Source organism: Ranitomeya variabilis, chromosome 7 (genome assembly GCF_051348905.1).
Source record: "Ranitomeya variabilis isolate aRanVar5 chromosome 7, aRanVar5.hap1, whole genome shotgun sequence".
NCBI lineage: Eukaryota > Metazoa > Chordata > Amphibia > Anura > Dendrobatidae > Ranitomeya > Ranitomeya variabilis.
In genome coordinates, this window is record NC_135238.1 from 52,084,603 (window position 1) to 52,108,118 (window position 23,516).

General features: G+C 45.2%; 1 protein-coding gene across 1 annotated transcript in view; it reads right to left on the reverse strand.

Annotated features, from left to right (window-relative positions):
• LOC143785928 (uromodulin-like) overlaps positions 1 to 23,516 on the reverse strand; it is a 60,133-nt gene that overhangs the window by 9,537 nt on the left and 27,080 nt on the right. The window contains exon 12 of the mRNA XM_077275072.1: positions 551 to 759. Coding sequence (XP_077131187.1) covers positions 551 to 759 — 209 coding nt within the window. The remainder of the gene's footprint in view (positions 1 to 550; positions 760 to 23,516) is intronic.

Here is a 23,516-nt window from a genome sequence, read left to right on the forward strand (position 1 = left end):
ACTCTAGACCTCTTCCTCTTGGAAATCGCAGCCTAAAATGAATAGGCCCAGAGATGTGCCTCGCGAAGAGAAGAGCCTCTGCTGACCAGACGACGGATGAGCAGAGGAGAATATAATTTTTAGGAATATTTTGTGATGGCTCATATTATGTTCCTTTAACCAGACATAATAATACCACCATACACAAGTAAAGAAAATAACATGGATTATATCACTACAATGGCACCTCATAAGGAGTGGGAAATATTGGAGAGTCATTAGTCAGTTCTTCAAGAAGAATAGACCAGAATAGAAATTTCAACAATGACAAAATTGTGATGGCTAGACAACTGGATCAGAAAGATACGAAACCAGCAAGTCTTGTAGGCTGTTCCACAAACAGTGCCACTGTGACAGAAATGTATCTTGTGAGCCCCAGTGGCGAGAGCGATGATGAAGTCTGTAAAGCGCTGTGTAATGCATGGCACTTTTTAAGCATGTAAAATAAATACAATATGGGCCATCTGCTCAATGTGTGGAAAGAATATAATGATAAAAGACTGTCACATACCGTTATCTGAAGTCCGCATACTCCTGCTTGAAGTGGAGATGATACAGTAAATGTGTTTGTGCTCGAATCATCACGAATTCCAAAACAGCCGGCATCTCTCAGGTTAATATTAGTGGCATTGATATTCTGGCTCGTCAGCTGACATTTATGAAAGGAAGCTCTCATGTCGTAGACATCACAGGTCAGGTCAGGACGGATGTCTGCAAGAGCTGCAATATGAAGCACAAAAAATGTTAATTACTTTACATTCAGCCATGAAAAGTATTTATGTCAAGGCCATAATGAGGCTCATTAATCAAACATGATAATAACCTAAAGTCATCTAGACTAGGAGGTATTTTGTATGGAGCCACAATGTTCCACTCCGTATGATATTTACAACGGGTCATCACCGTAGGTTATAGCTGATCGGTGTAGGTCCTGAGAGTTGGGCACCCAAAATTTTATATTGATGACCAATCATAAAGATAAGTCATCAATATAAAGTACCAGAAAAAATATTAATTATGTATTTTTTATTAGCACATTCCTAAAGACATTATTTTTCTACTGATGTAGCTGAATAAGGATTTGTTTTTTAACAGGATGAGTGTGAATTTTCAGTTCCGCAATTTCGAGATACAATTTACAGATTATATTCTGAGAATCGTAACTTTTTATAATTCCATCGACTGAGCTATATAAGCATTGTTTGTATCATTTGTCCTATTTTGAGGTATATACATATTTTTAATAAATTTATATTCCTTTTTGTTAAAAATAAAACAAACCATTTTGGAATTTTTTTTTTCAATGACTGTGTAACTTGCAAAATAAAAAAAATATTTTTTTTTCATAAAAGAGGTCAGATCAGTAGTGTAGCTACCGGGGGGGGGGCAGAGGGGGCCATAGCCCTGGGCCCCGCGCTCTGAGGGGGCCCACCCGGAGCTACGCTACTGTAACTGCATCGGCGCACGCACATACGTGTGCACATAGCCTTAGAGCGTGTCACCCAGTTATAATCAAGGTTACTTGGTTAGGGGCCCACTCAGAAGCTTCGCCCCCTGAAACAAAACCCTAGCTACTAGGGTTGAGCGAAACGGGTCGATCATTTTCAAAAGTCGCCGACTTTTGGCTAAGTCGGCGTCTCATGAAACCCGATCCGACCCCTATGCTTGTCGGCCATGCGGTACGCGACTTTCGCGCCAAAGTCGCGTTTCAATGACGCGAAAAGCGCCATTTCTCAGCCAATGAAGGTGAACGCAGAGTGTGGGCAGCGTGATGACATAGATCCTGGTCCCCACCATCTTAGAGAAGGGCATTGCAGTGATTGGCTTGCTGTCTGCGGCGTCACAGGGGCTATAAAGGGGCGTTCCCGCCGACCGCCATCTTACTGCTGCTGATCTGAGCTTAGGGAGAGGTTGCTGCCGCTTCGTCAGAAGCAGGGAGAGCGTTAGGCAGGGTCCACTAACCACCAAACCGCTTGTGCTGCAGCGATTTCCACTGTCCAACACCACCTTCGGTGTGCAGGGACTGTGGAAGCTATTTTTTTTTTTTTTTCCCCTCAGCGCTGTAGCTCATTGGGCTGCCCTAGAAGGCTCCGTGATAGCTGTACTGCTGTGTGTACGCCACTGTGGAAACCAACTGCTTTTTTCAAAGCACATATCCTCTTGTTCCTTCCTTTCTGCACAGCTATCTTTTTTGTTTGTCCACACTTTTTATTTAATTTGTGCATCAGTCCACTCCTATTGCTGCCTGCCATACCTGGCTTAGATTACTGCAGGGAGATAGTAATTGTAGGACAGTCCCTGGTTTTTTTTTGTTTTTTTTGTGGGAGATTAAGATTGGCATTTCTGCTACAGTGCCATCCCTGTGTGTGCCATCTCTCACTGAGTGGGCCATAGAAAGCCTATTTATTTTTTCCGTGATTTGTGTTCTAAATTCTACCTCAACACAAAAACACTACATCAATCAGTGGGAGAAAAATATTGGCCTCAGTCAGGGCTTGTGTGCCACTGCTGTGTGTGCTATCTCTCATTCAGTGGGCTATAGAAAGCCTATTTATTTATTTATTTTTTTTAATATTATTTGGTTTCTAAAGTCTCCCTGAAAAAAAAAAAAATACCTAAAAAAACAGTGGGAGAGTAATATTGCCCTTTCAGCTTGTGTGCCAGTCTTGACTCCTGGGTGTGCCACCTCTCTCTAATTGTGGGCCATAGAAAGCCTATTTATTTTTTCCGTGATTTGTGTTCTAAATTCTACCTCAACACAAAAACACTACATCAATCAGTGGGAGAAAAATATTGGCCTCAGTCAGGGCTTGTGTGCCACTGCTGTGTGTGCTATCTCTCATTCAGTGGGCTATAGAAAGCCTATTTATTTATTTTTTTTTTTTAATATTATTTGGTTTCTAAAGTCTCCCTGAAAAAAAAAAAATACCTAAAAAAACAGTGGGAGAGTAATATTGCCCTTTCAGCTTGTGTGCCAGTCTTGACTCCTGGGTGTGCCACCTCTCTCTCTCATTCAGTGGGCCATAGAAAGGCTATTTTTTTTTTTGGTTTTTTTAATATTATTTGGTTTCTAAAGTCTCCCTGAAAAAAAAAAAAAAACATAAAAAAACAGTGGGAGAGTAATATTGCCCTTTCAGCTTGTGTGCCAGTCTTGACTCCTGGGTGTGCCACCTCTCTCCCTCTCATTCAGTGGGCCATAGAAAGCCTATTTATTTTTTTTTAAAATATTATTGGGTTTCTAAAGTCTCCCTTAAAAAAAAAAAAAACATAAAAAAACAGTGGGAGAGTAATATTGCCCTTTCAGCTTGTGTGCCAGTCTTGACTCCTGGGTGTGCCACCTCTCTCCCTCTCATTCAGTGGGCCATAGAAAGCCTATTTATTTTTTTAAAAAAAATATTATTGGGTTTCTAAAGTCTCCCTTAAAAAAAAAAAAATACATAAAAAAACAGTGGGAGAGCCCTTTCAGCTTGTGTGCCAGTCTTGACTCCTGGGTGTGCCACCTCTCTCTCATTCAGTGGGCCATAGAAAGCATTTTTATTTTTTTTCCTTGATTTGTGTTCTAAAATCTACCTCAACACAAAAACACTACATCAATCAGTGGGAGAAAAATATTGGCCTCAGTCAGGGCTTGTGTGCCACTGCTGTGTGTGCTATCTCTCATTCAGTGGGCTATAGAAAGACTATTTATTTATTTATTTATTTTCTTATTATTTGGTTTCTAAAGTCTCCCTGAAAAAAAAAAAAAAACATAAAAAAACAGTGGGAGAGTAATATTGCCCTTTCAGCTTGTGTGCCAGTCTTGACTCCTGGGTGTGCCACCTCTCTCCCTCTCATTCAGTGGGCCATAGAAAGCCTATTTATTTATTTTTTTTAAATATTATTGGGTTTCTAAAGTCTCCCTTAAAAAACAAAAAATACATAAAAAAACAGTGGGAGAGTAATATTGCCCTTTCAGCTTGTGTGCCAGTCTTGACTCCTGGGTGTGCCACCTCTCTCTCTCATTCAGTGGGCCATAGAAAGGCTATTTTTTTTTTTTGGTTTTTTTAATATTATTTGGTTTCTAAAGTCTCCCTGAAAAAAAAAAAAAAAACATAAAAAAACAGTGGGAGAGTAATATTGCCCTTTCAGCTTGTGTGCCAGTCTTGACTCCTGGGTGTGCCACCTCTCTCCCTCTCATTCAGTGGGCCATAGAAAGCCTATTTATTTTTTTTTTTTAAATATTATTGGGTTTCTAAAGTCTCCCTTAAAAAAAAAAAAAACATAAAAAAACAGTGGGAGAGTAATATTGCCCTTTCAGCTTGTGTGCCAGTCTTGACTCCTGGGTGTGCCACCTCTCTCCCTCTCATTCAGTGGGCCATAGAAAGCCTATTTATTTTTTTTTTTAAATATTATTGGGTTTCTAAAGTCTCCCTTAAAAAAAAAAAAATACATAAAAAAACAGTGGGAGAGTAATATTGCCCTTTCAGCTTGTGTGCCAGTCTTGACTCCTGGGTGTGCCACCTCTCTCTCATTCAGTGGGCCATAGAAAGCATTTTTTTTTTTTTCCTTGATTTGTGTTCTAAAATCTACCTCAACACAAAAACACTACATCAATCAGTGGGAGAAAAATTTTGGCCTCAGTCAGGGCTTGTGTGCCACTGCTGTGTGTGCTATCTCTCATTCAGTGGGCTATAGAAAGCCTATTTATTTATTTATTTTTTTTCTTATTATTTGGTTTCTAAAGTCTCCCTGAAAAAAAAAAAAAAAACATAAAAAAACCGTGGGAGAGTAATATTGCCCTTTCAGCTTGTGTGCCAGTCTTGACTCCTGGGTGTGCCACCTCTCTCTCTCATTCAGTGGGCCATAGAAAGGCTATTTTTTTGGGGGGGGGTTTTAATATTATTTGGTTTCTAAAGTCTCCCTGAAATAAAAAAAAAACTTAAAAAAACAGTGGGAGAGTAATATTGCCCTTTCAGCTTGTGCGCCAGTCTTGACTCCTGGGTGTGCCACCTCTCTCTCTCTAATTGTGGGCCATAGAAAGCCTTTTTTTTTTTTTTTTTTTTAATATTATTTGGTTTCTAAAGTCTCCCTGAGAAAAAAAAAAAAATAAATTAGGTGGGAGATTAATATTGACATTAGTGCTTGAGTGACAGTCCTGCGTGTGTGTCATCTCTGTGATTTTGTGCCACAGAAAACAGAGTGTGTACCATTGTGCCTGATTTTCCTTGTGGTCTCACCAACCTGTTAAGGGATATTGAAATCATACTGAAGTTATAGCTCACCGTGTAAGTTGTTTGACAGCAACAAATAAAGTTACTTTGGTTAAGATTTTAAAACAACGAGGAAGTCTGGTGCAAGAGGTCGTCGTGGGCGTTCATTGTCAGCTGGTAATGATGGTAGTGGTAGTGGAGCATCAGGTGGTCGTGGGGATAAAAATATTCCACCTAAGTCTGGAGCTGTGGAGCCAGTTTCGTCGTCAGGCTACACAAGGCCTCGAACGCTCTCTTTTCTGGGAGTAGGAAAACCGCTTTTAAAGGCGGAGCAGCAACAGCAAGTTTTGGCTTACATTGCAGACTCAGCCTCTAGCTCTTTTGCCTCCTCTTCCGAAACTGGTAAATGTAAAAGCAGCGCGTCACTTGTGGATGTTCACGGTCAGGGACAAGTCGCTTCCTTGTCCTCCTCAGCAAAAACTACAACAAGAGAGAAGGATGCAGCAGGCGACACAACGGGTTACTCCATGGAGCTCTTTACACATACCGTCCCTGGCTTACAAAGTGAAACACTTAACAGGCCATGCCCATTACAAGTATATTCTGACATGGAGTGCACTGATGCACAGCCACAGCCAGAGTACTATGCTGCTCCTTTGACTCAGACCACCACATTGCCCTCTCAGGGTACAGATCCACAATCAGACCCTGATGAGACTATGTTGCCCCGCCACGAACGCTATACCACCGACCGACACAGTGACACAGACGAAGTTGCACACGAGCTCGAAGAGGAGGTAATAGATGACCCAGTTATTGACCCCGATTGGCAGCCATTGGGGGAACAGGGTGCAGGCGGCAGTAGTTCAGAAGTGGAGGTGGAGGAGGGGCCGCAGCAGGCATCAACATCGCAACAGGTTCCATCTGCCAGGCCCGTATCTGGCCCAAAACGCGTGTCAAAGCCAAAACCTGTTGGAGCACAGCGTTGCCATCCGGTTAAAGCTCAGTCTGCAATCCCTGAAAAGGGATCCGAGTCTAGGAAGAGTGCAGTCTGGCATTTTTTTAAACAACATCCAACTGATCAGCGCAAAGTCATCTGTCAAAAATGTTCAACTAGCTTAAGCAGAGGTCAGAATCTGAAAAGTCTAAATACTAGTTGCATGCATAGACACTTAACCACCATGCATTTTCAAGCCTGGACTAACTACCAAACGTCCCTCAAGGTTGTAGCACCCTCGGCCAATGAAGCTAGTCAGCAACGCAACATCCCTTCCGTCACTGTAAGGCCACCATTTTCCGCACCACCGGCAGTATCTGTGCAGGTTTCTTTGCCAGCCAAAAGCAGTCAGGGTCAGGGAATCACCAGTTTTGTAGGAGGAAATATTGCATCTAGGGCACCGGCGGAAACAATACCGTCTCCAACCGTCTCTCAGTCTGCCATGTACACCGGCACACCCGAAAGTTCCACGATCTCCAGCTCTCCAGTCCAGCTCACCCTACATGAGACTCTGGTTAGAAAAAGGAAGTACTTATCCTCGCATCCGCGTACACAGTGTTTTAACGCCCACATAGCTAGACTAATCTCGTTAGAGATGATGCCCTACCGGTTAGTTGAAAGCGAAGCTTTCAAAGCCCTGATGGAGTACGCTGAACCACGATACGAGCTACCCAGTCGACACTTTTTTTCCAGAAAAGCCATCCCAGCCCTGCACCAGCATGTTAAACAGCGCATCGTCCATGCACTCAGGCAATCTGTGAGTACAAAGGTGCACCTGACTACAGATGCATGGACCAGTAGGCATGGCCAGGGACGTTATGTGTCCATCACGGCACACTGGGTGAATGTGGTGGATGCAGGGTCCACAGGCGACATCAATTTAGGGACAGTTGTGCCTAGCCCACGGTCTAGGAAACAGTTGGCTGTAGGCGTTCGCACCCCCTCCTCCTCCTCCTCCTCGTCCTCCTGCAGAAGCTACAGCTCTTCCACAGAACGCAGTCTGCCAACCACTCCATCGGCAGATGACACTGTTGCACACCAGTTGTCCCATTATGGGCCAGCTACTGCCAAGCGTCAGCAGGCTGTATTGGCTATGAAGTGCTTGGGCGACAACAGACACACCGCGGAAGTTCTGTCCGAGTTCTTGCAACAAGAAACGCAGTCGTGGCTGGGCACAGTAGATCTTGAGGCAGGCAAGGTAGTGAGTGATAACGGAAGGAATTTCATGGCTGCCATCTCCCTTTCCCAACTGAAACACATTCCTTGCCTGGCTCACACCTTAAACCTGGTGGTGCAGTGCTTATTGAAAACTTATCCTGGGTTCTCCGACCTGCTCCTCAAAGTGCGTGCACTTTGCTCACATATCCGACGTTCGCCTGTACACGCCAGCCGTATGCAGACCTATCAGCGGTCTTTGAACCTTCCCCAGCATCGCCTAATCATAGACGTTGCAACAAGGTGGAACTCAACACTGCACATGCTTCAGAGACTGTGCGAACAGAGGCGTGCTGTTATTTATTTGTGGGAGGATACACGGGCAGGCAGTAGGATGGCAGACATGGAGTTGTCAGGTGTGCAGTGGTCTAAGATACAAGACATGTGTCAAGTCCTTCAGTGTTTTGAGGAATGCACACGGCTGGTTAGTGCAGACAACGCCGTAATAAGCATGAGCATCCCCCTAATGCGTCTGCTGATGCAAAGTTTGACGCACATAAAGGAGCAGGCGTCTGCACCAGAGGAAGAGGAAAGCCTTGATGACAGTCAGCCATTGTCTGGTCAGGGCAGTGTACAGGACGAGGTAGCGGGCGAAGAGGAGGTGGAGGACGAGGAGGATGATGGGGATGAGTATATTTTTAATGCCGAACCTTTCCCGGGGGCACAGGAAATTGGTTGCGTGTCACGGCCGGGTTCTGGTTTTTTGAGGGACACAAGTGACGTAGATTTGCCTGCAACTGCCCCTCAACCAATCACAACCGGAGATTTGACAACTGGAACTTTGGCCCACATGGCGGATTATGCCTTACGTATCCTAAAAAGGGACACACGCATTACGAAAATGATGAACGATGACGATTACTGGTTGGCCTGCCTCCTTGATCCACGCTATAAAGGCAAATTGCAAAATATTATGCCACATGAGAACTTGGAACTAATATTAGCAACCAAACAATCAACTCTTGTTGACCGTTTGCTTCAGGCATTCCCAGCACACAGCGCACGTGATCGTTCTCACACGAGCTCCAGGGGGCAGCAGACTAGGAGTGTTAGGGGTGCACACATCAGAAGTGGCGTTGGACAGAGGGGTTTTCTGACCAGGTTGTGGAGTGATTTTGCTATGACCGCAGACAGGACAGGTACTGCTGCATCAATTGAAAGTGACAGGAGACAACATTTGTCCAGTATGGTTACTAACTATTTTTCATCCCTTATCGATGTTCTCCCTCAACCGTCATTCCCATTTGATTACTGGGCCTCCAAATTAGACACCTGGCCAGAATTGGCAGAATATGCATTGCAGGAGCTTGCTTGCCCGGCAGCAAGTGTCCTATCAGAAAGAGTATTCAGTGCTGCAGGTTCAATATTAACCGAAAAAAGGACTCGTCTGGCTACCCAAAATGTTGACGATCTAACATTCATTAAAATGAACCACAACTGGATTTCGAAATCTTTTGCCCCACCTTGCCCGGCCGACACCTAGCTTTCCTATGAAAAGCTCTTGCCTGTGAATTACTTTTCTAATGTCTAATTTGCTGCAGCTGATTGTACAGCATACGACATGTTTACACCTCCCTAAATGGCAAAACTCCCCACACGGGGCCGTGGTATCGCGACTTGGCGCAAGCACCCGTGAGACTGCTGTTTGTCTGAAGAGGTGGGTGTGCTCGCTTTTGGTTGACGGCATTGCTACTGGGTCCCTCATAGTACAATGTAGTGTCTCTGGCGGTGGTGGTGCGCACCCAACGTCAGACACACCGTTGTAACATGAGGGGCCCTGGGGCGGTCCCGCCGGCCTCAAGAGAGTTCCCCCCTACCCCAGCTCAAAATGTGCTCTACCACGTGCAAAATTATGTCGCACAGCTCCACCAATCTTTAGTCTATTCGCTGACATCATTCAATGTCTGGCACTGACAATACAAATTTGTAGACATCTATGATGCAACTTAAAGTAGTCTGTGTCTGTGTCCTATATTGGCACCATTAAATAGTTACTGCCAAATTACTATGTCAGAAACTCAGCAGATGAGCCCACCCCTGTACCTAAGTATGCCACCTTTTTTTTTGTTTTGGTTGTTTTGCGAGACATTAACATCTATTTATATTTTGGGAGTACTGGGACAGACACTCCTTGCACTACTCCTCCACTCACCACCAAGCTGCCCGTGTATCCATGTAACCGCTGTAAAACTGCCATGAGCCTATTGTTTGTTATTTTAGGCCTTTGAAGCCTGTCTGCGGTCCCTCCTTCCACTAGTCCTCCACTGACCAGACCACTGCTGCCCGTGTACCCCTGGAACCAATTATAAAGTGCCTACAGCCAGCCCATTTTTTTATGTTAGGCCTTTGAAGCCTGTCTGCGGTCCCTCCTTCCACTAGTCCTCCACTGACCAGACCACTGCTGCCCGTGTACCCCTGGAACCAATTATAAAGTGCCTACAGCCAGCCCATTTTCTTATGTTAGGCCTTTGAAGCCTGTCTGCGGTCCCTACTTCCACTAGTCCTCCACTGGCCAGACCACTGCTGCCCGTGTACCCCTGGAACCAATTATAAAGTGCCTACAGCCAGCCCATTTTTTTATGTTAGGCCTTTGAAGCCTGTCTGCGGTCCCTCCTTCCACTAGTCCTCCACTGGCCAGACCACTGCTGCCCGTGTACCCCTGGAACCAATTATAAAGTGCCTACAGCCAGCCCATTTTCTTATGTTAGGCCTTTGAAGCCTGTCTGCGGTCCCTACTTTAAATACTCCTCCACTCACCACCAAGCTGCCTGCCCGTGTATCCATGTAACCGCTGTAAAACTGCCATGAGCCTATTGTTTGTTATGTTAGGCCTTTGATAGCCTGTCTGCGGTCCCTACTTTAAATACTCCTCCACTCACCACCAAGCTGCCTGCCCGTCTATCCATGTAACCGCTGTAAAACTGCCATGAGCCTATTGTTTGTTATGTTAGGCCTTTGATAGCCTGTCTGCGGTCCTTAATTTAAATACTCCTCCACTCACCACCTAGCTGCCTGTGTATCCATGTAACCGATGTAAAACTGCCATGACTGCCTACTGTTTGTTATTTTAGGCCTTTGATAGCCTGTCTGCGGCCCCTACTTGCAATACTCCTCCACTGACCACAATGCTGCCTGGAGTGCCTGCCTGTGTATCCATGTAACCGATGTAAAACTGCCATGACTGCCTACTGTTTGTTATTTTAGGCCTTTGATAGCCTGTCTGCGGCCCCTACTTGCAATACTCCTCCACTGACCACAATGCTGCCTGGAGTGCCTGCCTGTGTATCCATGTAACCGATGTAAAACTGCCATGACTGCCTACTGTTTGTTATTTTAGGCCTTTGATAGCCTGTCTGCGGCCCCTACTTGCAATACTCCTCCACTGACCACAATGCTGCCTGGAGTGCCTGCCTGTGTATCCATGTAACCGATGTAAAACTGCCATGACTGCCTACTGTTTGTTATTTTAGGCCTTTGATAGCCTGTCTGCGGCCCCTACTTGCAATACTCCTCCACTGACCACAATGCTGCCTGGAGTGCCTGCCTGTGTATCCATGTAACCGATGTAAAACTGCCATGACTGCCTACTGTTTGTTATTTTAGGCCTTTGATAGCCTGTCTGCGGCCCCTACTTGCAATACTCCTCCACTGACCACAATGCTGCCTGGAGTGCCTGCCTGTGTATCCATGTAACCGATGTAAAACTGCCATGACTGCCTACTGTTTGTTATTTTAGGCCTTTGATAGCCTGTCTGCGGCCCCTACTTGCAATACTCCTCCACTGACCACAATGCTGCCTGGAGTGCCTGCCTGTGTATCCATGTAACCGATGTAAAACTGCCATGAGTGCCTACTGTTTGGTATTTTAGGCCTTTGATAGCCTGTCTGCAGCCCCTACTTGCAATACTCCTCCACTGACCACACCAATGCTGCCCGTGTACCCCTGGAACCTATTTAAAAGTTCATAGAGCCTAGTTATATATTTTATTTACTATTAATAAGGCCATGATGGACTACGCTGTACCACGCTACAAGCTAACCAGTCGACACTTCTTTTGCGAGAAAAGCCATCCCAACCCTCCACCAGCATGTAGAAGACCGCATTGTCCATGCACTCTGGCAATCTGTGAGTACAAAGGTGCACCTGACAACAGACGCATGGACCTGTAGGCATGGCCACGGAAGATTACGTGTCCATTACGGCGCAATGGGTTAATGTGGTGGATGCATGGTCCACAGGGGACAGCCTACTAAGTCTGTCTGCAGTCCCTAATTCAAATTGTCCTCCACTGTCTAAATTGGAGCTTCCACCTTCTGGCTTTCGGCCTATAGTATCAGAAATTAAACTGCATTTGGCCTTCAACTTTGGTTAGGGCCTACTAACGGCTTCTGCCCCTCCCTGGTGTTGCCCTCAACTAAATAAAGCTGAGCTTCAACCTTCCGGCTCTCATTAAGTGGTTTTTAAAAAAAAAAATGGTGGTTAGGGCCTACTAACGGCTTCTGCCCCTCCCTGGTGTTGCCCTCAACTAAATAAAGCTGAGCTTCAACCTTCTGCTCCAAATTACCATTTTAAAAAATGCAATAGGCTTTTCCGGCCTACTAAAGGTGTCTGTCTGTGTGCCCCTGCCTGGTGTTGCCCTCAACTAAATAAAGCTGAGCTTCAACCTTCTGCTCCAAATTACCATTTTAAAAAATGCAATAGGCTTTTCCGGCCTACTAAAGGTGTCTGTCTGTGTGCCCCTGCCTGGTGTTGTCCTCAACTAAATAAAGCTGAGCTTCAACCTTCTGCTCCAAATTACCATTTTAAAAAATGCAATAGGCTTTTCCGGCCTACTAAAGGTGTCTGTCTGTGTGCCCCTGCCTGGTGTTGTCCTCAACTAAATAAAGCTGAGCTTCAACCTTCTGCTCCAAATTACCATTTTAAAAAATGCAATAGGCTTTTCCGGCCTACTAAAGGTGTCTGTCTGTGTGCCCCTGCCTGGTGTTGCCCTCAACTAAATAAAGCTGAGCTTCAACCTTCTGCTCCAAATTACCATTTTAAAAAATGCAATAGGCTTTTCCGGCCTACTAAAGGTGTCTGTCTGTGTTCCCCTGCCTGGTGTTGCCCTCAACTAAATAAAGCTGAGCTTCAACCTTCTGCTCCAAATTACCATTTTAAAAAATGCAATAGGCTTTTCCGGCCTACTAAAGGTGTCTGTCTGTGTGCCCCTGCCTGGTGTTGCCCTCAACTAAATAAAGCTGAGCTTCAACCTTCTGCTCCAAATTACCATTTTAAAAAATGCAATAGGCTTTTCCGGCCTACTAAAGGTGTCTGTCTGTGTGCCCCTGCCTGGTGTTGTCCTCAACTAAATAAAGCTGAGCTTCAACCTTCCGGCTCTCATTAAGTGGTTTTTAAAAAAAAAAATGGTGGTTAGGGCCTACTAACGGCTTCTGCCCCTCCCTGGTGTTGCCCTCAACTAAATAAAGCTGAGCTTCAACCTTCTGCTCCAAATTACCATTTTAAAAAATGCAATAGGCTTTTCCGGCCTACTAAAGGTGTCTGTCTGTGTGCCCCTGCCTGGTGTTGTCCTCAACTAAATAAAGCTGAGCTTCAACCTTCTGCTCCAAATTACCATTTTAAAAAATGCAATAGGCTTTTCCGGCCTACTAAAGGTGTCTGTCTGTGTTCCCCTGCCTGGTGTTGTCCTCAACTAAATAAAGCTGAGCTTCAACCTTCTGCTCCAAATTACCATTTAAAAAAATGCAATAGGCTTTTCCGGCCTACTAAAGGTGTCTGTCTGTGTGCCCCTGCCTGGTGTTGTCCTCAACTAAATAAAGCTGAGCTTCAACCTTCTGCTCCAAATTACCATTTTAAAAAATGCAATAGGCTTTTCCGGCCTACTAAAGGTGTCTGTCTGTGTGCCCCTGCCTGGTGTTGCCCTCAACTAAATAAAGCTGAGCTTCAACCTTCTGCTCCAAATTACCATTTTAAAAAATGCAATAGGCTTTTCCGGCCTACTAAAGGTGTCTGTTTGTGTGCCCCTGCCTGGTGTTGTCCTCAACTAAATAAAGCTGAGCTTCAACCTTCCGGCTCTCATTAAGTGGTTTTTAAAAAAAAAAATGGTGGTTAGGGCCTACTAACGGCTTCTGCCCCTCCCTGGTGTTGCCCTCAACTAAATAAAGCTGAGCGTCAACCTTCTGCTCCAAATTACCATTTTAAAAAATGCAATAGGCTTTTCCGGCCTACTAAAGGTGTCTGTCTGTGTGCCCCTGCCTGGTGTTGTCCTCAACTAAATAAAGCTGAGCTTCAACCTTCTGCTCCAAATTACCATTTTAAAAAATGCAATAGGCTTTTCCGGCCTACTAAAGGTGTCTGTCTGTGTGCCCCTGCCTGGTGTTGCCCTCAACTAAATAAAGCTGAGCTTCAACCTTCTGCTCCAAATTACCATTTTAAAAAATGCAATAGGCTTTTCCGGCCTACTAAAGGTGTCTGTCTGTGTTCCCCTGCCTGGTGTTGTCCTCAACTAAATAAAGCTGAGCTTCAACCTTCTGCTCCAAATTACCATTTTAAAAAATGCAATAGGCTTTTCCGGCCTACTAAAGGTGTCTGTCTGTGTGCCCCTGCCTGATGTTGCCCTCAACTAAATAAAGCTGAGCTTCAACCTTCTGCTCCAAATTACCATTTTAAAAAATGCAATAGGCTTTTCCGGCCTACTAAAGGTGTCTGTCTGTGTGTCCCTGCCTGGTGTTGTCCTCAACTAAATAAAGCTGAGCTTCAACCTTCCGGCTCTCATTAAGTGGTTTTTAAAAAAAAAAATGGTGGTTAGGGCCTACTAACGGCTTCTGCCCCTCCCTGGTGTTGCCCTCAACTAAATAAAGCTGAGCTTCAACCTTCTGCTCCAAATTACCATTTTAAAAAATGCAATAGGCTTTTCCGGCCTACTAAAGGTGTCTGTCTGTGTTCCCCTGCCTGGTGTTGTCCTCAACTAAATAAAGCTGAGCTTCAACCTTCTGCTCCAAATTACCATTTTAAAAAATGCAATAGGCTTTTCCGGCCTACTAAAGGTGTCTGTCTGTGTTCCCCTGCCTGGTGTTGTCCTCAACTAAATAAAGCTGAGCTTCAACCTTCTGCTCCAAATTACCATTTTAAAAAATGCAATAGGCTTTTCCGGCCTACTAAAGGTGTCTGTCTGTGTGCCCCTGCCTGGTGTTGTCCTCAACTAAATAAAGCTGAGCTTCAACCTTCTGCTCCAAATTACCATTTTAAAAAATGCAATAGGCTTTTCCGGCCTACTAAAGGTGTCTGTCTGTGTGCCCCTGCCTGGTGTTGCCCTCAACTAAATAAAGCTGAGCTTCAACCTTCCGGCTCTCATTAAGTGGTTTTTAAAAAAAAAAATGGTGGTTAGGGCCTACTAACGGCTTCTGCCCCTCCCTGGTGTTGCCCTCAACTAAATAAAGCTGAGCTTCAACCTTCTGCTCCAAATTACCATTTTAAAAAATGCAATAGGCTTTTCCGGCCTACTAAAGGTGTCTGTCTGTGTGCCCCTGCCTGGTGTTGTCCTCAACTAAATAAAGCTGAGCTTCAACCTTCTGCTCCAAATTACCATTTTAAAAAATGCAATAGGCTTTTCCGGCCTACTAAAGGTGTCTGTCTGTGTGCCCCTGCCTGGTGTTGCCCTCAACTAAATAAAGCTGAGCTTCAACCTTCTGCTCCAAATTACCATTTTAAAAAATGCAATAGGCTTTTCCGGCCTACTAAAGGTGTCTGTCTGTGTTCCCCTGCCTGGTGTTGTCCTCAACTAAATAAAGCTGAGCTTCAACCTTCTGCTCCAAATTACCATTTTAAAAAATGCAATAGGCTTTTCCGGCCTACTAAAGGTGTCTGTCTGTGTGCCCCTGCCTGGTGTTGCCCTCAACTAAATAAAGCTGAGCTTCAACCTTCTGCTCCAAATTACCATTTTAAAAAATGCAATAGGCTTTTCCGGCCTACTAAAGGTGTCTGTCTGTGTGCCCCTGCCTGGTGTTGTCCTCAACTAAATAAAGCTGAGCTTCAACCTTCCGGCTCTCATTAAGTGGTTTTTAAAAAAAAAAATGGTGGTTAGGGCCTACTAACGGCTTCTGCCCCTCCCTGGTGTTGCCCTCAACTAAATAAAGCTGAGCTTCAACCTTCTGCTCCAAATTACCATTTTAAAAAATGCAATAGGCTTTTCCGGCCTACTAAAGGTGTCTGTCTGTGTTCCCCTGCCTGGTGTTGCCCTCAACTAAATAAAGCTGAGCTTCAACCTTCTGCTCCAAATTACCATTTAAAAAAATGCAATAGGCTTTTCCGGCCTACTAAAGGTGTCTGTCTGTGTGCCCCTGCCTGGTGTTGCCCTCAACTAAATAAAGCTGAGCTTCAACCTTCTGCTCCAAATTATTATTTTAAAAAATGCAATAGGCTTTTCCGGCCTACTAAAGGTGTCTGTCTGTGTGCCCCTGCCTGGTGTTGTCCTCAACTAAATAAAGCTGAGCTTCAACCTTCTGCTCCAAATTACCATTTTAAAAAATGCAATAGGCTTTTCCGGCCTACTAAAGGTGTCTGTCTGTGTGCCCCTGCCTGGTGTTGTCCTCAACTAAATAAAGCTGAGCTTCAACCTTCTGCTCCAAATTACCATTTTAAAAAATGCAATAGGCTTTTCCGGCCTACTAAAGGTGTCTGTCTGTGTTCCCCTGCCTGGTGTTGTCCTCAACTAAATAAAGCTGAGCTTCAACCTTCTGCTCCAAATTACCATTTTAAAAAATGCAATAGGCTTTTCCGGCCTACTAAAGGTGTCTGTCTGTGTGCCCCTGCCTGGTGTTGCCCTCAACTAAATAAAGCTGAGCTTCAACCTTCTGCTCCAAATTACCATTTTAAAAAATGCAATAGGCTTTTCCGGCCTACTAAAGGTGTCTGTCTGTGTGCCCCTGCCTGGTGTTGTCCTCAACTAAATAAAGCTGAGCTTCAACCTTCCGGCTCTCATTAAGTGGTTTTTAAAAAAAAAAATGGTGGTTAGGGCCTACTAACGGCTTCTGCCCCTCCCTGGTGTTGCCCTCAACTAAATAAAGCTGAGCGTCAACCTTCTGCTCCAAATTACCATTTTAAAAAATGCAATAGGCTTTTCCGGCCTACTAAAGGTGTCTGTCTGTGTGCCCCTGCCTGGTGTTGTCCTCAACTAAATAAAGCTGAGCTTCAACCTTCTGCTCCAAATTACCATTTTAAAAAATGCAATAGGCTTTTCCGGCCTACTAAAGGTGTCTGTCTGTGTGCCCCTGCCTGGTGTTGCCCTCAACTAAATAAAGCTGAGCTTCAACCTTCTGCTCCAAATTACCATTTTAAAAAATGCAATAGGCTTTTCCGGCCTACTAAAGGTGTCTGTCTGTGTTCCCCTGCCTGGTGTTGTCCTCAACTAAATAAAGCTGAGCTTCAACCTTCTGCTCCAAATTACCATTTTAAAAAATGCAATAGGCTTTTCCGGCCTACTAAAGGTGTCTGTCTGTGTGCCCCTGCCTGGTGTTGCCCTCAACTAAATAAAGCTGAGCTTCAACCTTCTGCTCCAAATTACCATTTTAAAAAATGCAATAGGCTTTTCCGGCCTACTAAAGGTGTCTATCTGTGTGCCCCTGCCTGGTGTTGTCCTCAACTAAATAAAGCTGAGCTTCAACCTTCCGGCTCTCATTAAGTGGTTTTTAAAAAAAAAATGGTGGTTAGGGCCTACTAACGGCTTCTGCCCCTCCCTGGTGTTGCCCTCAACTAAATAAAGCTGAGCTTCAACCTTCTGCTCCAAATTACCATTTTAAAAAATGCAATAGGCTTTTCCGGCCTACTAAAGGTGTCTGTCTGTGTTCCCCTGCCTGGTGTTGTCCTCAACTAAATAAAGCTGAGCTTCAACCTTCTGCTCCAAATTACCATTTTAAAAAATGCAATAGGCTTTTCCGGCCTACTAAAGGTGTCTGTCTGTGTTCCCCTGCCTGGTGTTGTCCTCAACTAAATAAAGCTGAGCTTCAACCTTCTGCTCCAAATTACCATTTTAAAAAATGCAATAGGCTTTTCCGGCCTACTAAAGGTGTCTGTCTGTGTGCCCCTGCCTGGTGTTGTCCTCAACTAAATAAAGCTGAGCTTCAACCTTCTGCTCCAAATTACCATTTTAAAAAATGCAATAGGCTTTTCCGGCCTACTAAAGGTGTCTGTCTGTGTGCCCCTGCCTGGTGTTGCCCTCAACTAAATAAAGCTGAGCTTCAACCTTCTGCTCCAAATTACCATTTTAAAAAATGCAATAGGCTTTTCCGGCCTACTAAAGGTGTCTGTCTGTGTGCCCCTGCCTGGTGTTGTCCTCAACTAAATAAAGCTGAGCTTCAACCTTCTGCTCCAAATTACCATTTTAAAAAATGCAATAGGCTTTTCCGGCCTACTAAAGGTGTCTGTCTGTGTGCCCCTGCCTGGTGTTGCCCTCAACTAAATAAAGCTGAGCTTCAACCTTCTGCTCCAAATTACCATTTTAAAAAATGCAATAGGCTTTTCCGGCCTACTAAAGGTGTCTGTCTGTGTGCCCCTGCCTGGTGTTGTCCTCAACTAAATAAAGCTGAGCTTCAACCTTCCGGCTCTCATTAAGTGGTTTTTAAAAAAAAAAATGGTGGTTAGGGCCTACTAACGGCTTCTGCCCCTCCCTGGTGTTGTCCTCAACTGAACAAAGCTGAGCTTCCACATTCTGGCTTTCGCCCTATACTATCAGATATTAAACTGCATTTGGCCTACTAGTGTGGTTATGCCCTTGAAACAGTGTCTGCTGCTCTTGGGTTTGCTACTCCACTGAACAAAGCAATGCCGCCTGTTTAGTCCTGTTACCAATTTTGAACTGCATTTAGCCTACTTTATTCTTTGGCCCTATATCTGTTTCCTCCTCATCCTGCCCATTGCCCAGCCACTGCTAAATGAGTCTGTTGGTACATTGACCTAGACCACTACATTCCCCTTGTACTCTACACAGCCAGAATCTGACCCTGCTGAAAGTAAGGTTCCCCTTCCCGCATGTTATACCACCTTACACAGGGACAAAGAGGAAGGTGCAGATGAAAGTGCAGGTTCCTTCATCAGGTGGGGGGGCATACTCGTTGGCGACGTCACTGGCACAGGGCCCCTCAGAGTACGCAAAAGTGTCGCTGCTGGTGGGAGGCGCCCCCGCCATGCAAACACACCGCCGTACTTTGAGGGGCCCTGTGCCAGTGCCAATGCGAACGAGTGGGCCCCCCCCCTGCTTGCTCAGGATCACAGCACTTGCAACGTTTAAATACTTACCTTTCCCTGCAACACCGCCGTGACGTAGTCCGCATTTCCTGGGCCCACGAAAAACTTGAGCCAGCCCTACTCCCCCCACAACTTTCCCCCAATTCCCTATGCCCAACTATTATTATACAGTTAATTAAGATTGGCAAGCTTCAGAAACAAGAATGGATGTTTTTGGCATTAAAATGGGCACTGTAGGTGTTTTCCTGGCCTCCACTCACTGCCGACTATGCTTCCCCATTGACTTGCATTGGGTTTCGTGTTTCGGTCGATCCCCGACTTTTAGCGATAATCGGCCGACTGCACTCGACTCGACTCTGGACAAAATCGGGTTTCCCAAAACCCTACTCGATCTTAAAAAAATGAAAGTCGCTCAACCCTACTAGCTACACCTCTGGGTCAGATGCATGAAAGCAGCTTTAATAATTTTACATAGTTATTCTTTTTTTAATTAGGCCTCAAAAGATTTTTTAGTTTATTATTTTACAAGTCTTTAAAATGTGATCTTTAGATAATACACTGCAGTACTTGCATTGTGAAGGGTATTATGCCTGTCTATCAGTATTTCACTTACAGTCATCCTCTATTCAACGAGCATCCTGTCAGCACCCTAAAATTAAGTTGTGGGGACTCTTATAGGTTGACAAAGGGAGCCCTTTCCCTCAGTTATATTCCTTATATAACCAGTTAGCACAGCATCTAAGGAATTAAATAACGGGGATAAGATCAAACTCCCTGCTGTTGCAGCAGGAGGTCCACTGCATGTCACAAGGCCATAAATGTACTGTAAATCATTTCAGAAGGCAAGAAGACTTTAGAAGGATTGTCTTTTCCAAGTTGGAGTCATTAATTAAAGGACAGCCCTTTGATTTTAGCATGAATCATGCAGTGCTTCATTTTCCTTGTATTGACACCCTGTGATCCCTATGAAAAATGAATTCATTAAAGAAAACCTTTCACTTGACAAATATACAGTGGGTGAAAAAAGTATTGAATAAGTCACCAAGTAAATATATTTCTAAAAGTTCTATTGACATGAAATTCTCACCAGATGTCTGTAACAACCCATCCAATCCACACAAAGAAATCAAAACATAAATGACCAAAAATTAAGTTATGTTTAAAAATGAGAAATGGCACAGGGAAAAAGTATTGAACATATGAAGAAAGAGAGGTGCAAAAATCAATAGAAAGTCATGACATCAGCTGAAATCTTTCAGTAATTAGAAAGCAATCTTGACACTTAGTGACATACAATATCAGCTGATTCAGCTGATGGCCTATAAAAAGCTGTCTCATTACCAAGGTGCCACACAAGAAACATCTTATGATGGGTAAAACCAGTGAGCTGTCTCAAGACCTTCATAACCTTATTGTTCCAAAAAATAGATTTACACTTATTTCACCCACAGTATACACTGCTCAAAAAAATAAAGGGAACACTAAAATCCCACATCCTAGATATCACTGAATGAAATATTCCAGTTGTAAATCTTTATTCATTACACAGTGGAATGTGTTGAGAACAATAAAACCTAAAAATGATCAACATAAATCACAACTAATATCCCACGGAGGTCTGGAGTTGGAATGATGCTCAAAATCAAAGTGGAAAATGAAGTTACAGGCTGATCCAACTTCAGTGGAAATGCCTCAGGACAAGGGAATGATGCTCAGTAGTGTGTGTGGTCTTCACGTGCCTGTATGATCTCCCTACAACACCTGGGCTTGCTCCTGATGTGGAGGCGGATGGTCTCCTGGGGGATCTCCTCCCAGACCTGGACTAAAGCATCCTCCAACTCCTCGACAGTCTGTGGTGCAACGTGACTTTGGTAGATGGTGCGAGACATTATGTGTTCAATTGGATTCAGGTCTGGGGAATGGGCAGGCCAGTCCATAGCTTCAATGCCTTCATCTTGCATCAACTGCTTACACACTCCAACCACATGAGGTCTGGCATTGTCCTGCATTAAGAAGAACCCAGGACCAACCTGTTATGACCTGGTGGTTACAGAGCGGTACTGAGATGACCTGGTGGGTAAAACCAATCATGGACAAGCTCAGAGGAGGTGGCAGCTCCACAGACAGAAATCACTGATATGACCTAGTGATTACGAAGCAGCACTGAAATGACCTGGTGGGTAAAACAAATAATGTACAAGCTCTGAGGAGGTGGTAGCTTTACTGACCGCAATCCCTACTCCTAACACCAACACTAGAAATAGCCGTGGAGCGTTCCTATCTCTGCCTAGATGCCTCTTCACAGCCTAAGAACTAGCTACCCCTGAAGATGGAAACGGAAAACTATCTCACCTCAGAGAAACCCCCAAAGGAAGATAGCCCCCCACAAATATTGACTGTGAGTGGAGAGGGAAATGACAAACTCAGAAATGAAACTAGATTTTAGCAAAGGAGGCCAATACTATCTAAATGGACAGAGATAGAAAAGGCTACTGTGCGGTCAGTATAAAAACGAAATGTCCACGCAGAGTTTACAAAAATAACCTCCACACCGACTCACGGTGTGGAGGGGCAAATCTGCGACCCCAGAGCTTCCAACTAGCCGGAATATTTCATAATGACAAGCTGGACAAAAGAGACATAACTTAAACTGAACAGAAGGTCATAAGCAGGGAAACACCCCAAAACAAGCAGAACTTATCTTAAGCTGAAATGAACTGGCCAACAGAGAACTTCCAGGAAAGAACTGAATCCACAGGAAAAACATTGACAGCTGGCATCAACTACAGCCAAAAGCCCAGTTAAATAACAAGGCCAGGGAACCGATTAGTGAAAGCAGCTGCTAAGTTCCACTCGAAACCACCAGAGGGAGCCCAAGAGCAGAACTCCCAAAAATACCATTCGTAACCACAGGATGGAGCCCAAGAACGGAATTTACAACACCAACCACACCAGCATATGGTCTCACAAGGGGTCTGAGAATCTCATCTCGGTACCTAATGGCAGTCAGGCTACCTCTGGCGAGCACATGGAGGGCTGTGCGGCCCTCCAAAGAAATGCCACCCCACACCATTACTGACCCACTGCCAAACCGGTCATGCTGAAGGATGTTGCAGGCAGCAGATCGGTCTCCATGGCGTCTCCAGACTATGTCACGTCTGCAGGGCCGGACTGGCCATAGGGCACTTCTGGCAAATGCCAGAAGGGCCGGTGCCAGTGGTGGGCCGCTCAATCCGCCGCCCCCGCCGTCGCATTCAACTATACCGGCGTATAGACGCCGGTACAGTTGAATGCAATGATGGAGGAGAGAGCGTCTACAGACGCTCCTCTCCCATCATTCCCCGCTCTGCCTCTGACACTGCGGGTGCGCGATGACGTCATATCATCGCGCACCTGCTGTGTCCCGGGCAGACTGCAGCTGCTGAGACAGGAGCAGGAACCAGGAAGCAACGCTGGGCACGAGGAGAGGTGAGGAGAGTTGTTTTTTTTTCTGGACTGTGGGGCCATTCTCGGAGGAGGTGAGGGGAGGAAGAGAAGAGATGTGGGCTGTATATAGTTCTCTGTGGGCTGTGCTCTGTGCTGTATACTGCTGTGGGCTGTATATAGTTCTCTGTGGGCTGTGCTCTGTGCTGTATACTACTGTGGGCTGTATATAGTTCTCTGTGGGCTGTGCTCTGTGCTGTATACTGCTGTGGGCTGTATATAGTTCTCTGTGGGCTGTGCTCTGTGCTGTATACTGCTGTGGGCTGTATATAGTTCTCTGTGGGCTGTGCTCTGTGCTGTATACTACTGTGGGCTGTATATAGTTCTCTGTGGGCTGTGCTCTGTGCTGTATACTGCTGTGGGCTGTATATAGTTCTCTGTGGGCTGTGCTCTGTGCTGTATACTGCTGTGGGCTGTATATAGTTCTCTGTGGGCTGTGCTCTGTGCTGTATACTACTGTGGGCTGTATATAGTTCTCTGTGGGCTGTGCTCTGTGCTGTATACTGCTGTGGGTTGTATATAGTTCTCTGTGGGCTGTGCTCTGTGCTGTATACTGCTGTGGGCTGTATATAGTTCTCTGTGGGCTGTGCTCTGTGCTGTATACTACTGTGGGCTGTATATAGTTCTCTGTGGGCTGTGCTCTGTGCTGTATACTGCTGTGGGCTGTATATAGCTCTCTGTGGGCTGTGCTCTGTGCTGTATACTACTGTGGGCTGTATATAGTTCTCTGTGGGCTGTGCTCTGTGCTGTATACTGCTGTGGGCTGTATATAGTTCTCTGTGGGCTGTGCTCTGTGCTGTATACTACTGTGTGCTCTGTGCTATATATAGTTCTCTGTGGGCTGTGCTCTGTGCTGTATACTGCTGTGGGCTGTATATAGTTCTCTGTGGGCTGTGCTCTGTGCTGTATACTGCTGTGGGCTGTATATAGTTCTCTGTGGGCTGTGCTCTGTGCTGTATACTGCTGTGGGCTGTATATAGTTCTCTGTGGGCTGTGTTCTGTGCTGTATACTGCTGTGGGCTGTATATAGTTCTCTGTGGGCTGTGCTCTGTGCTGTATACTGCTCTGTGCTGTATTTAGTTCTCTGTGGGCTGTGCTCTGTGCTGTATACTGCTGTGGGCTGTATATAGTTCTCTGTGGGCTGTGCTCTGTGCTGTATACTGCTGTGGGCTGTATATAGTTCTCTGTGGGCTGTGCTCTGTGCTGTATACTACTGTGGGCTGTATATAGTTCTCTGTGGGCTGTGCTCTGTGCTGTATACTGCTGTGAGCTGTATATAGCTCTCTGTGGGCTGTGCTCTGTGCTGTATACTACTGTGTGCTCTGTGCTATATATAGTTCTCTGTGGGCTGTGC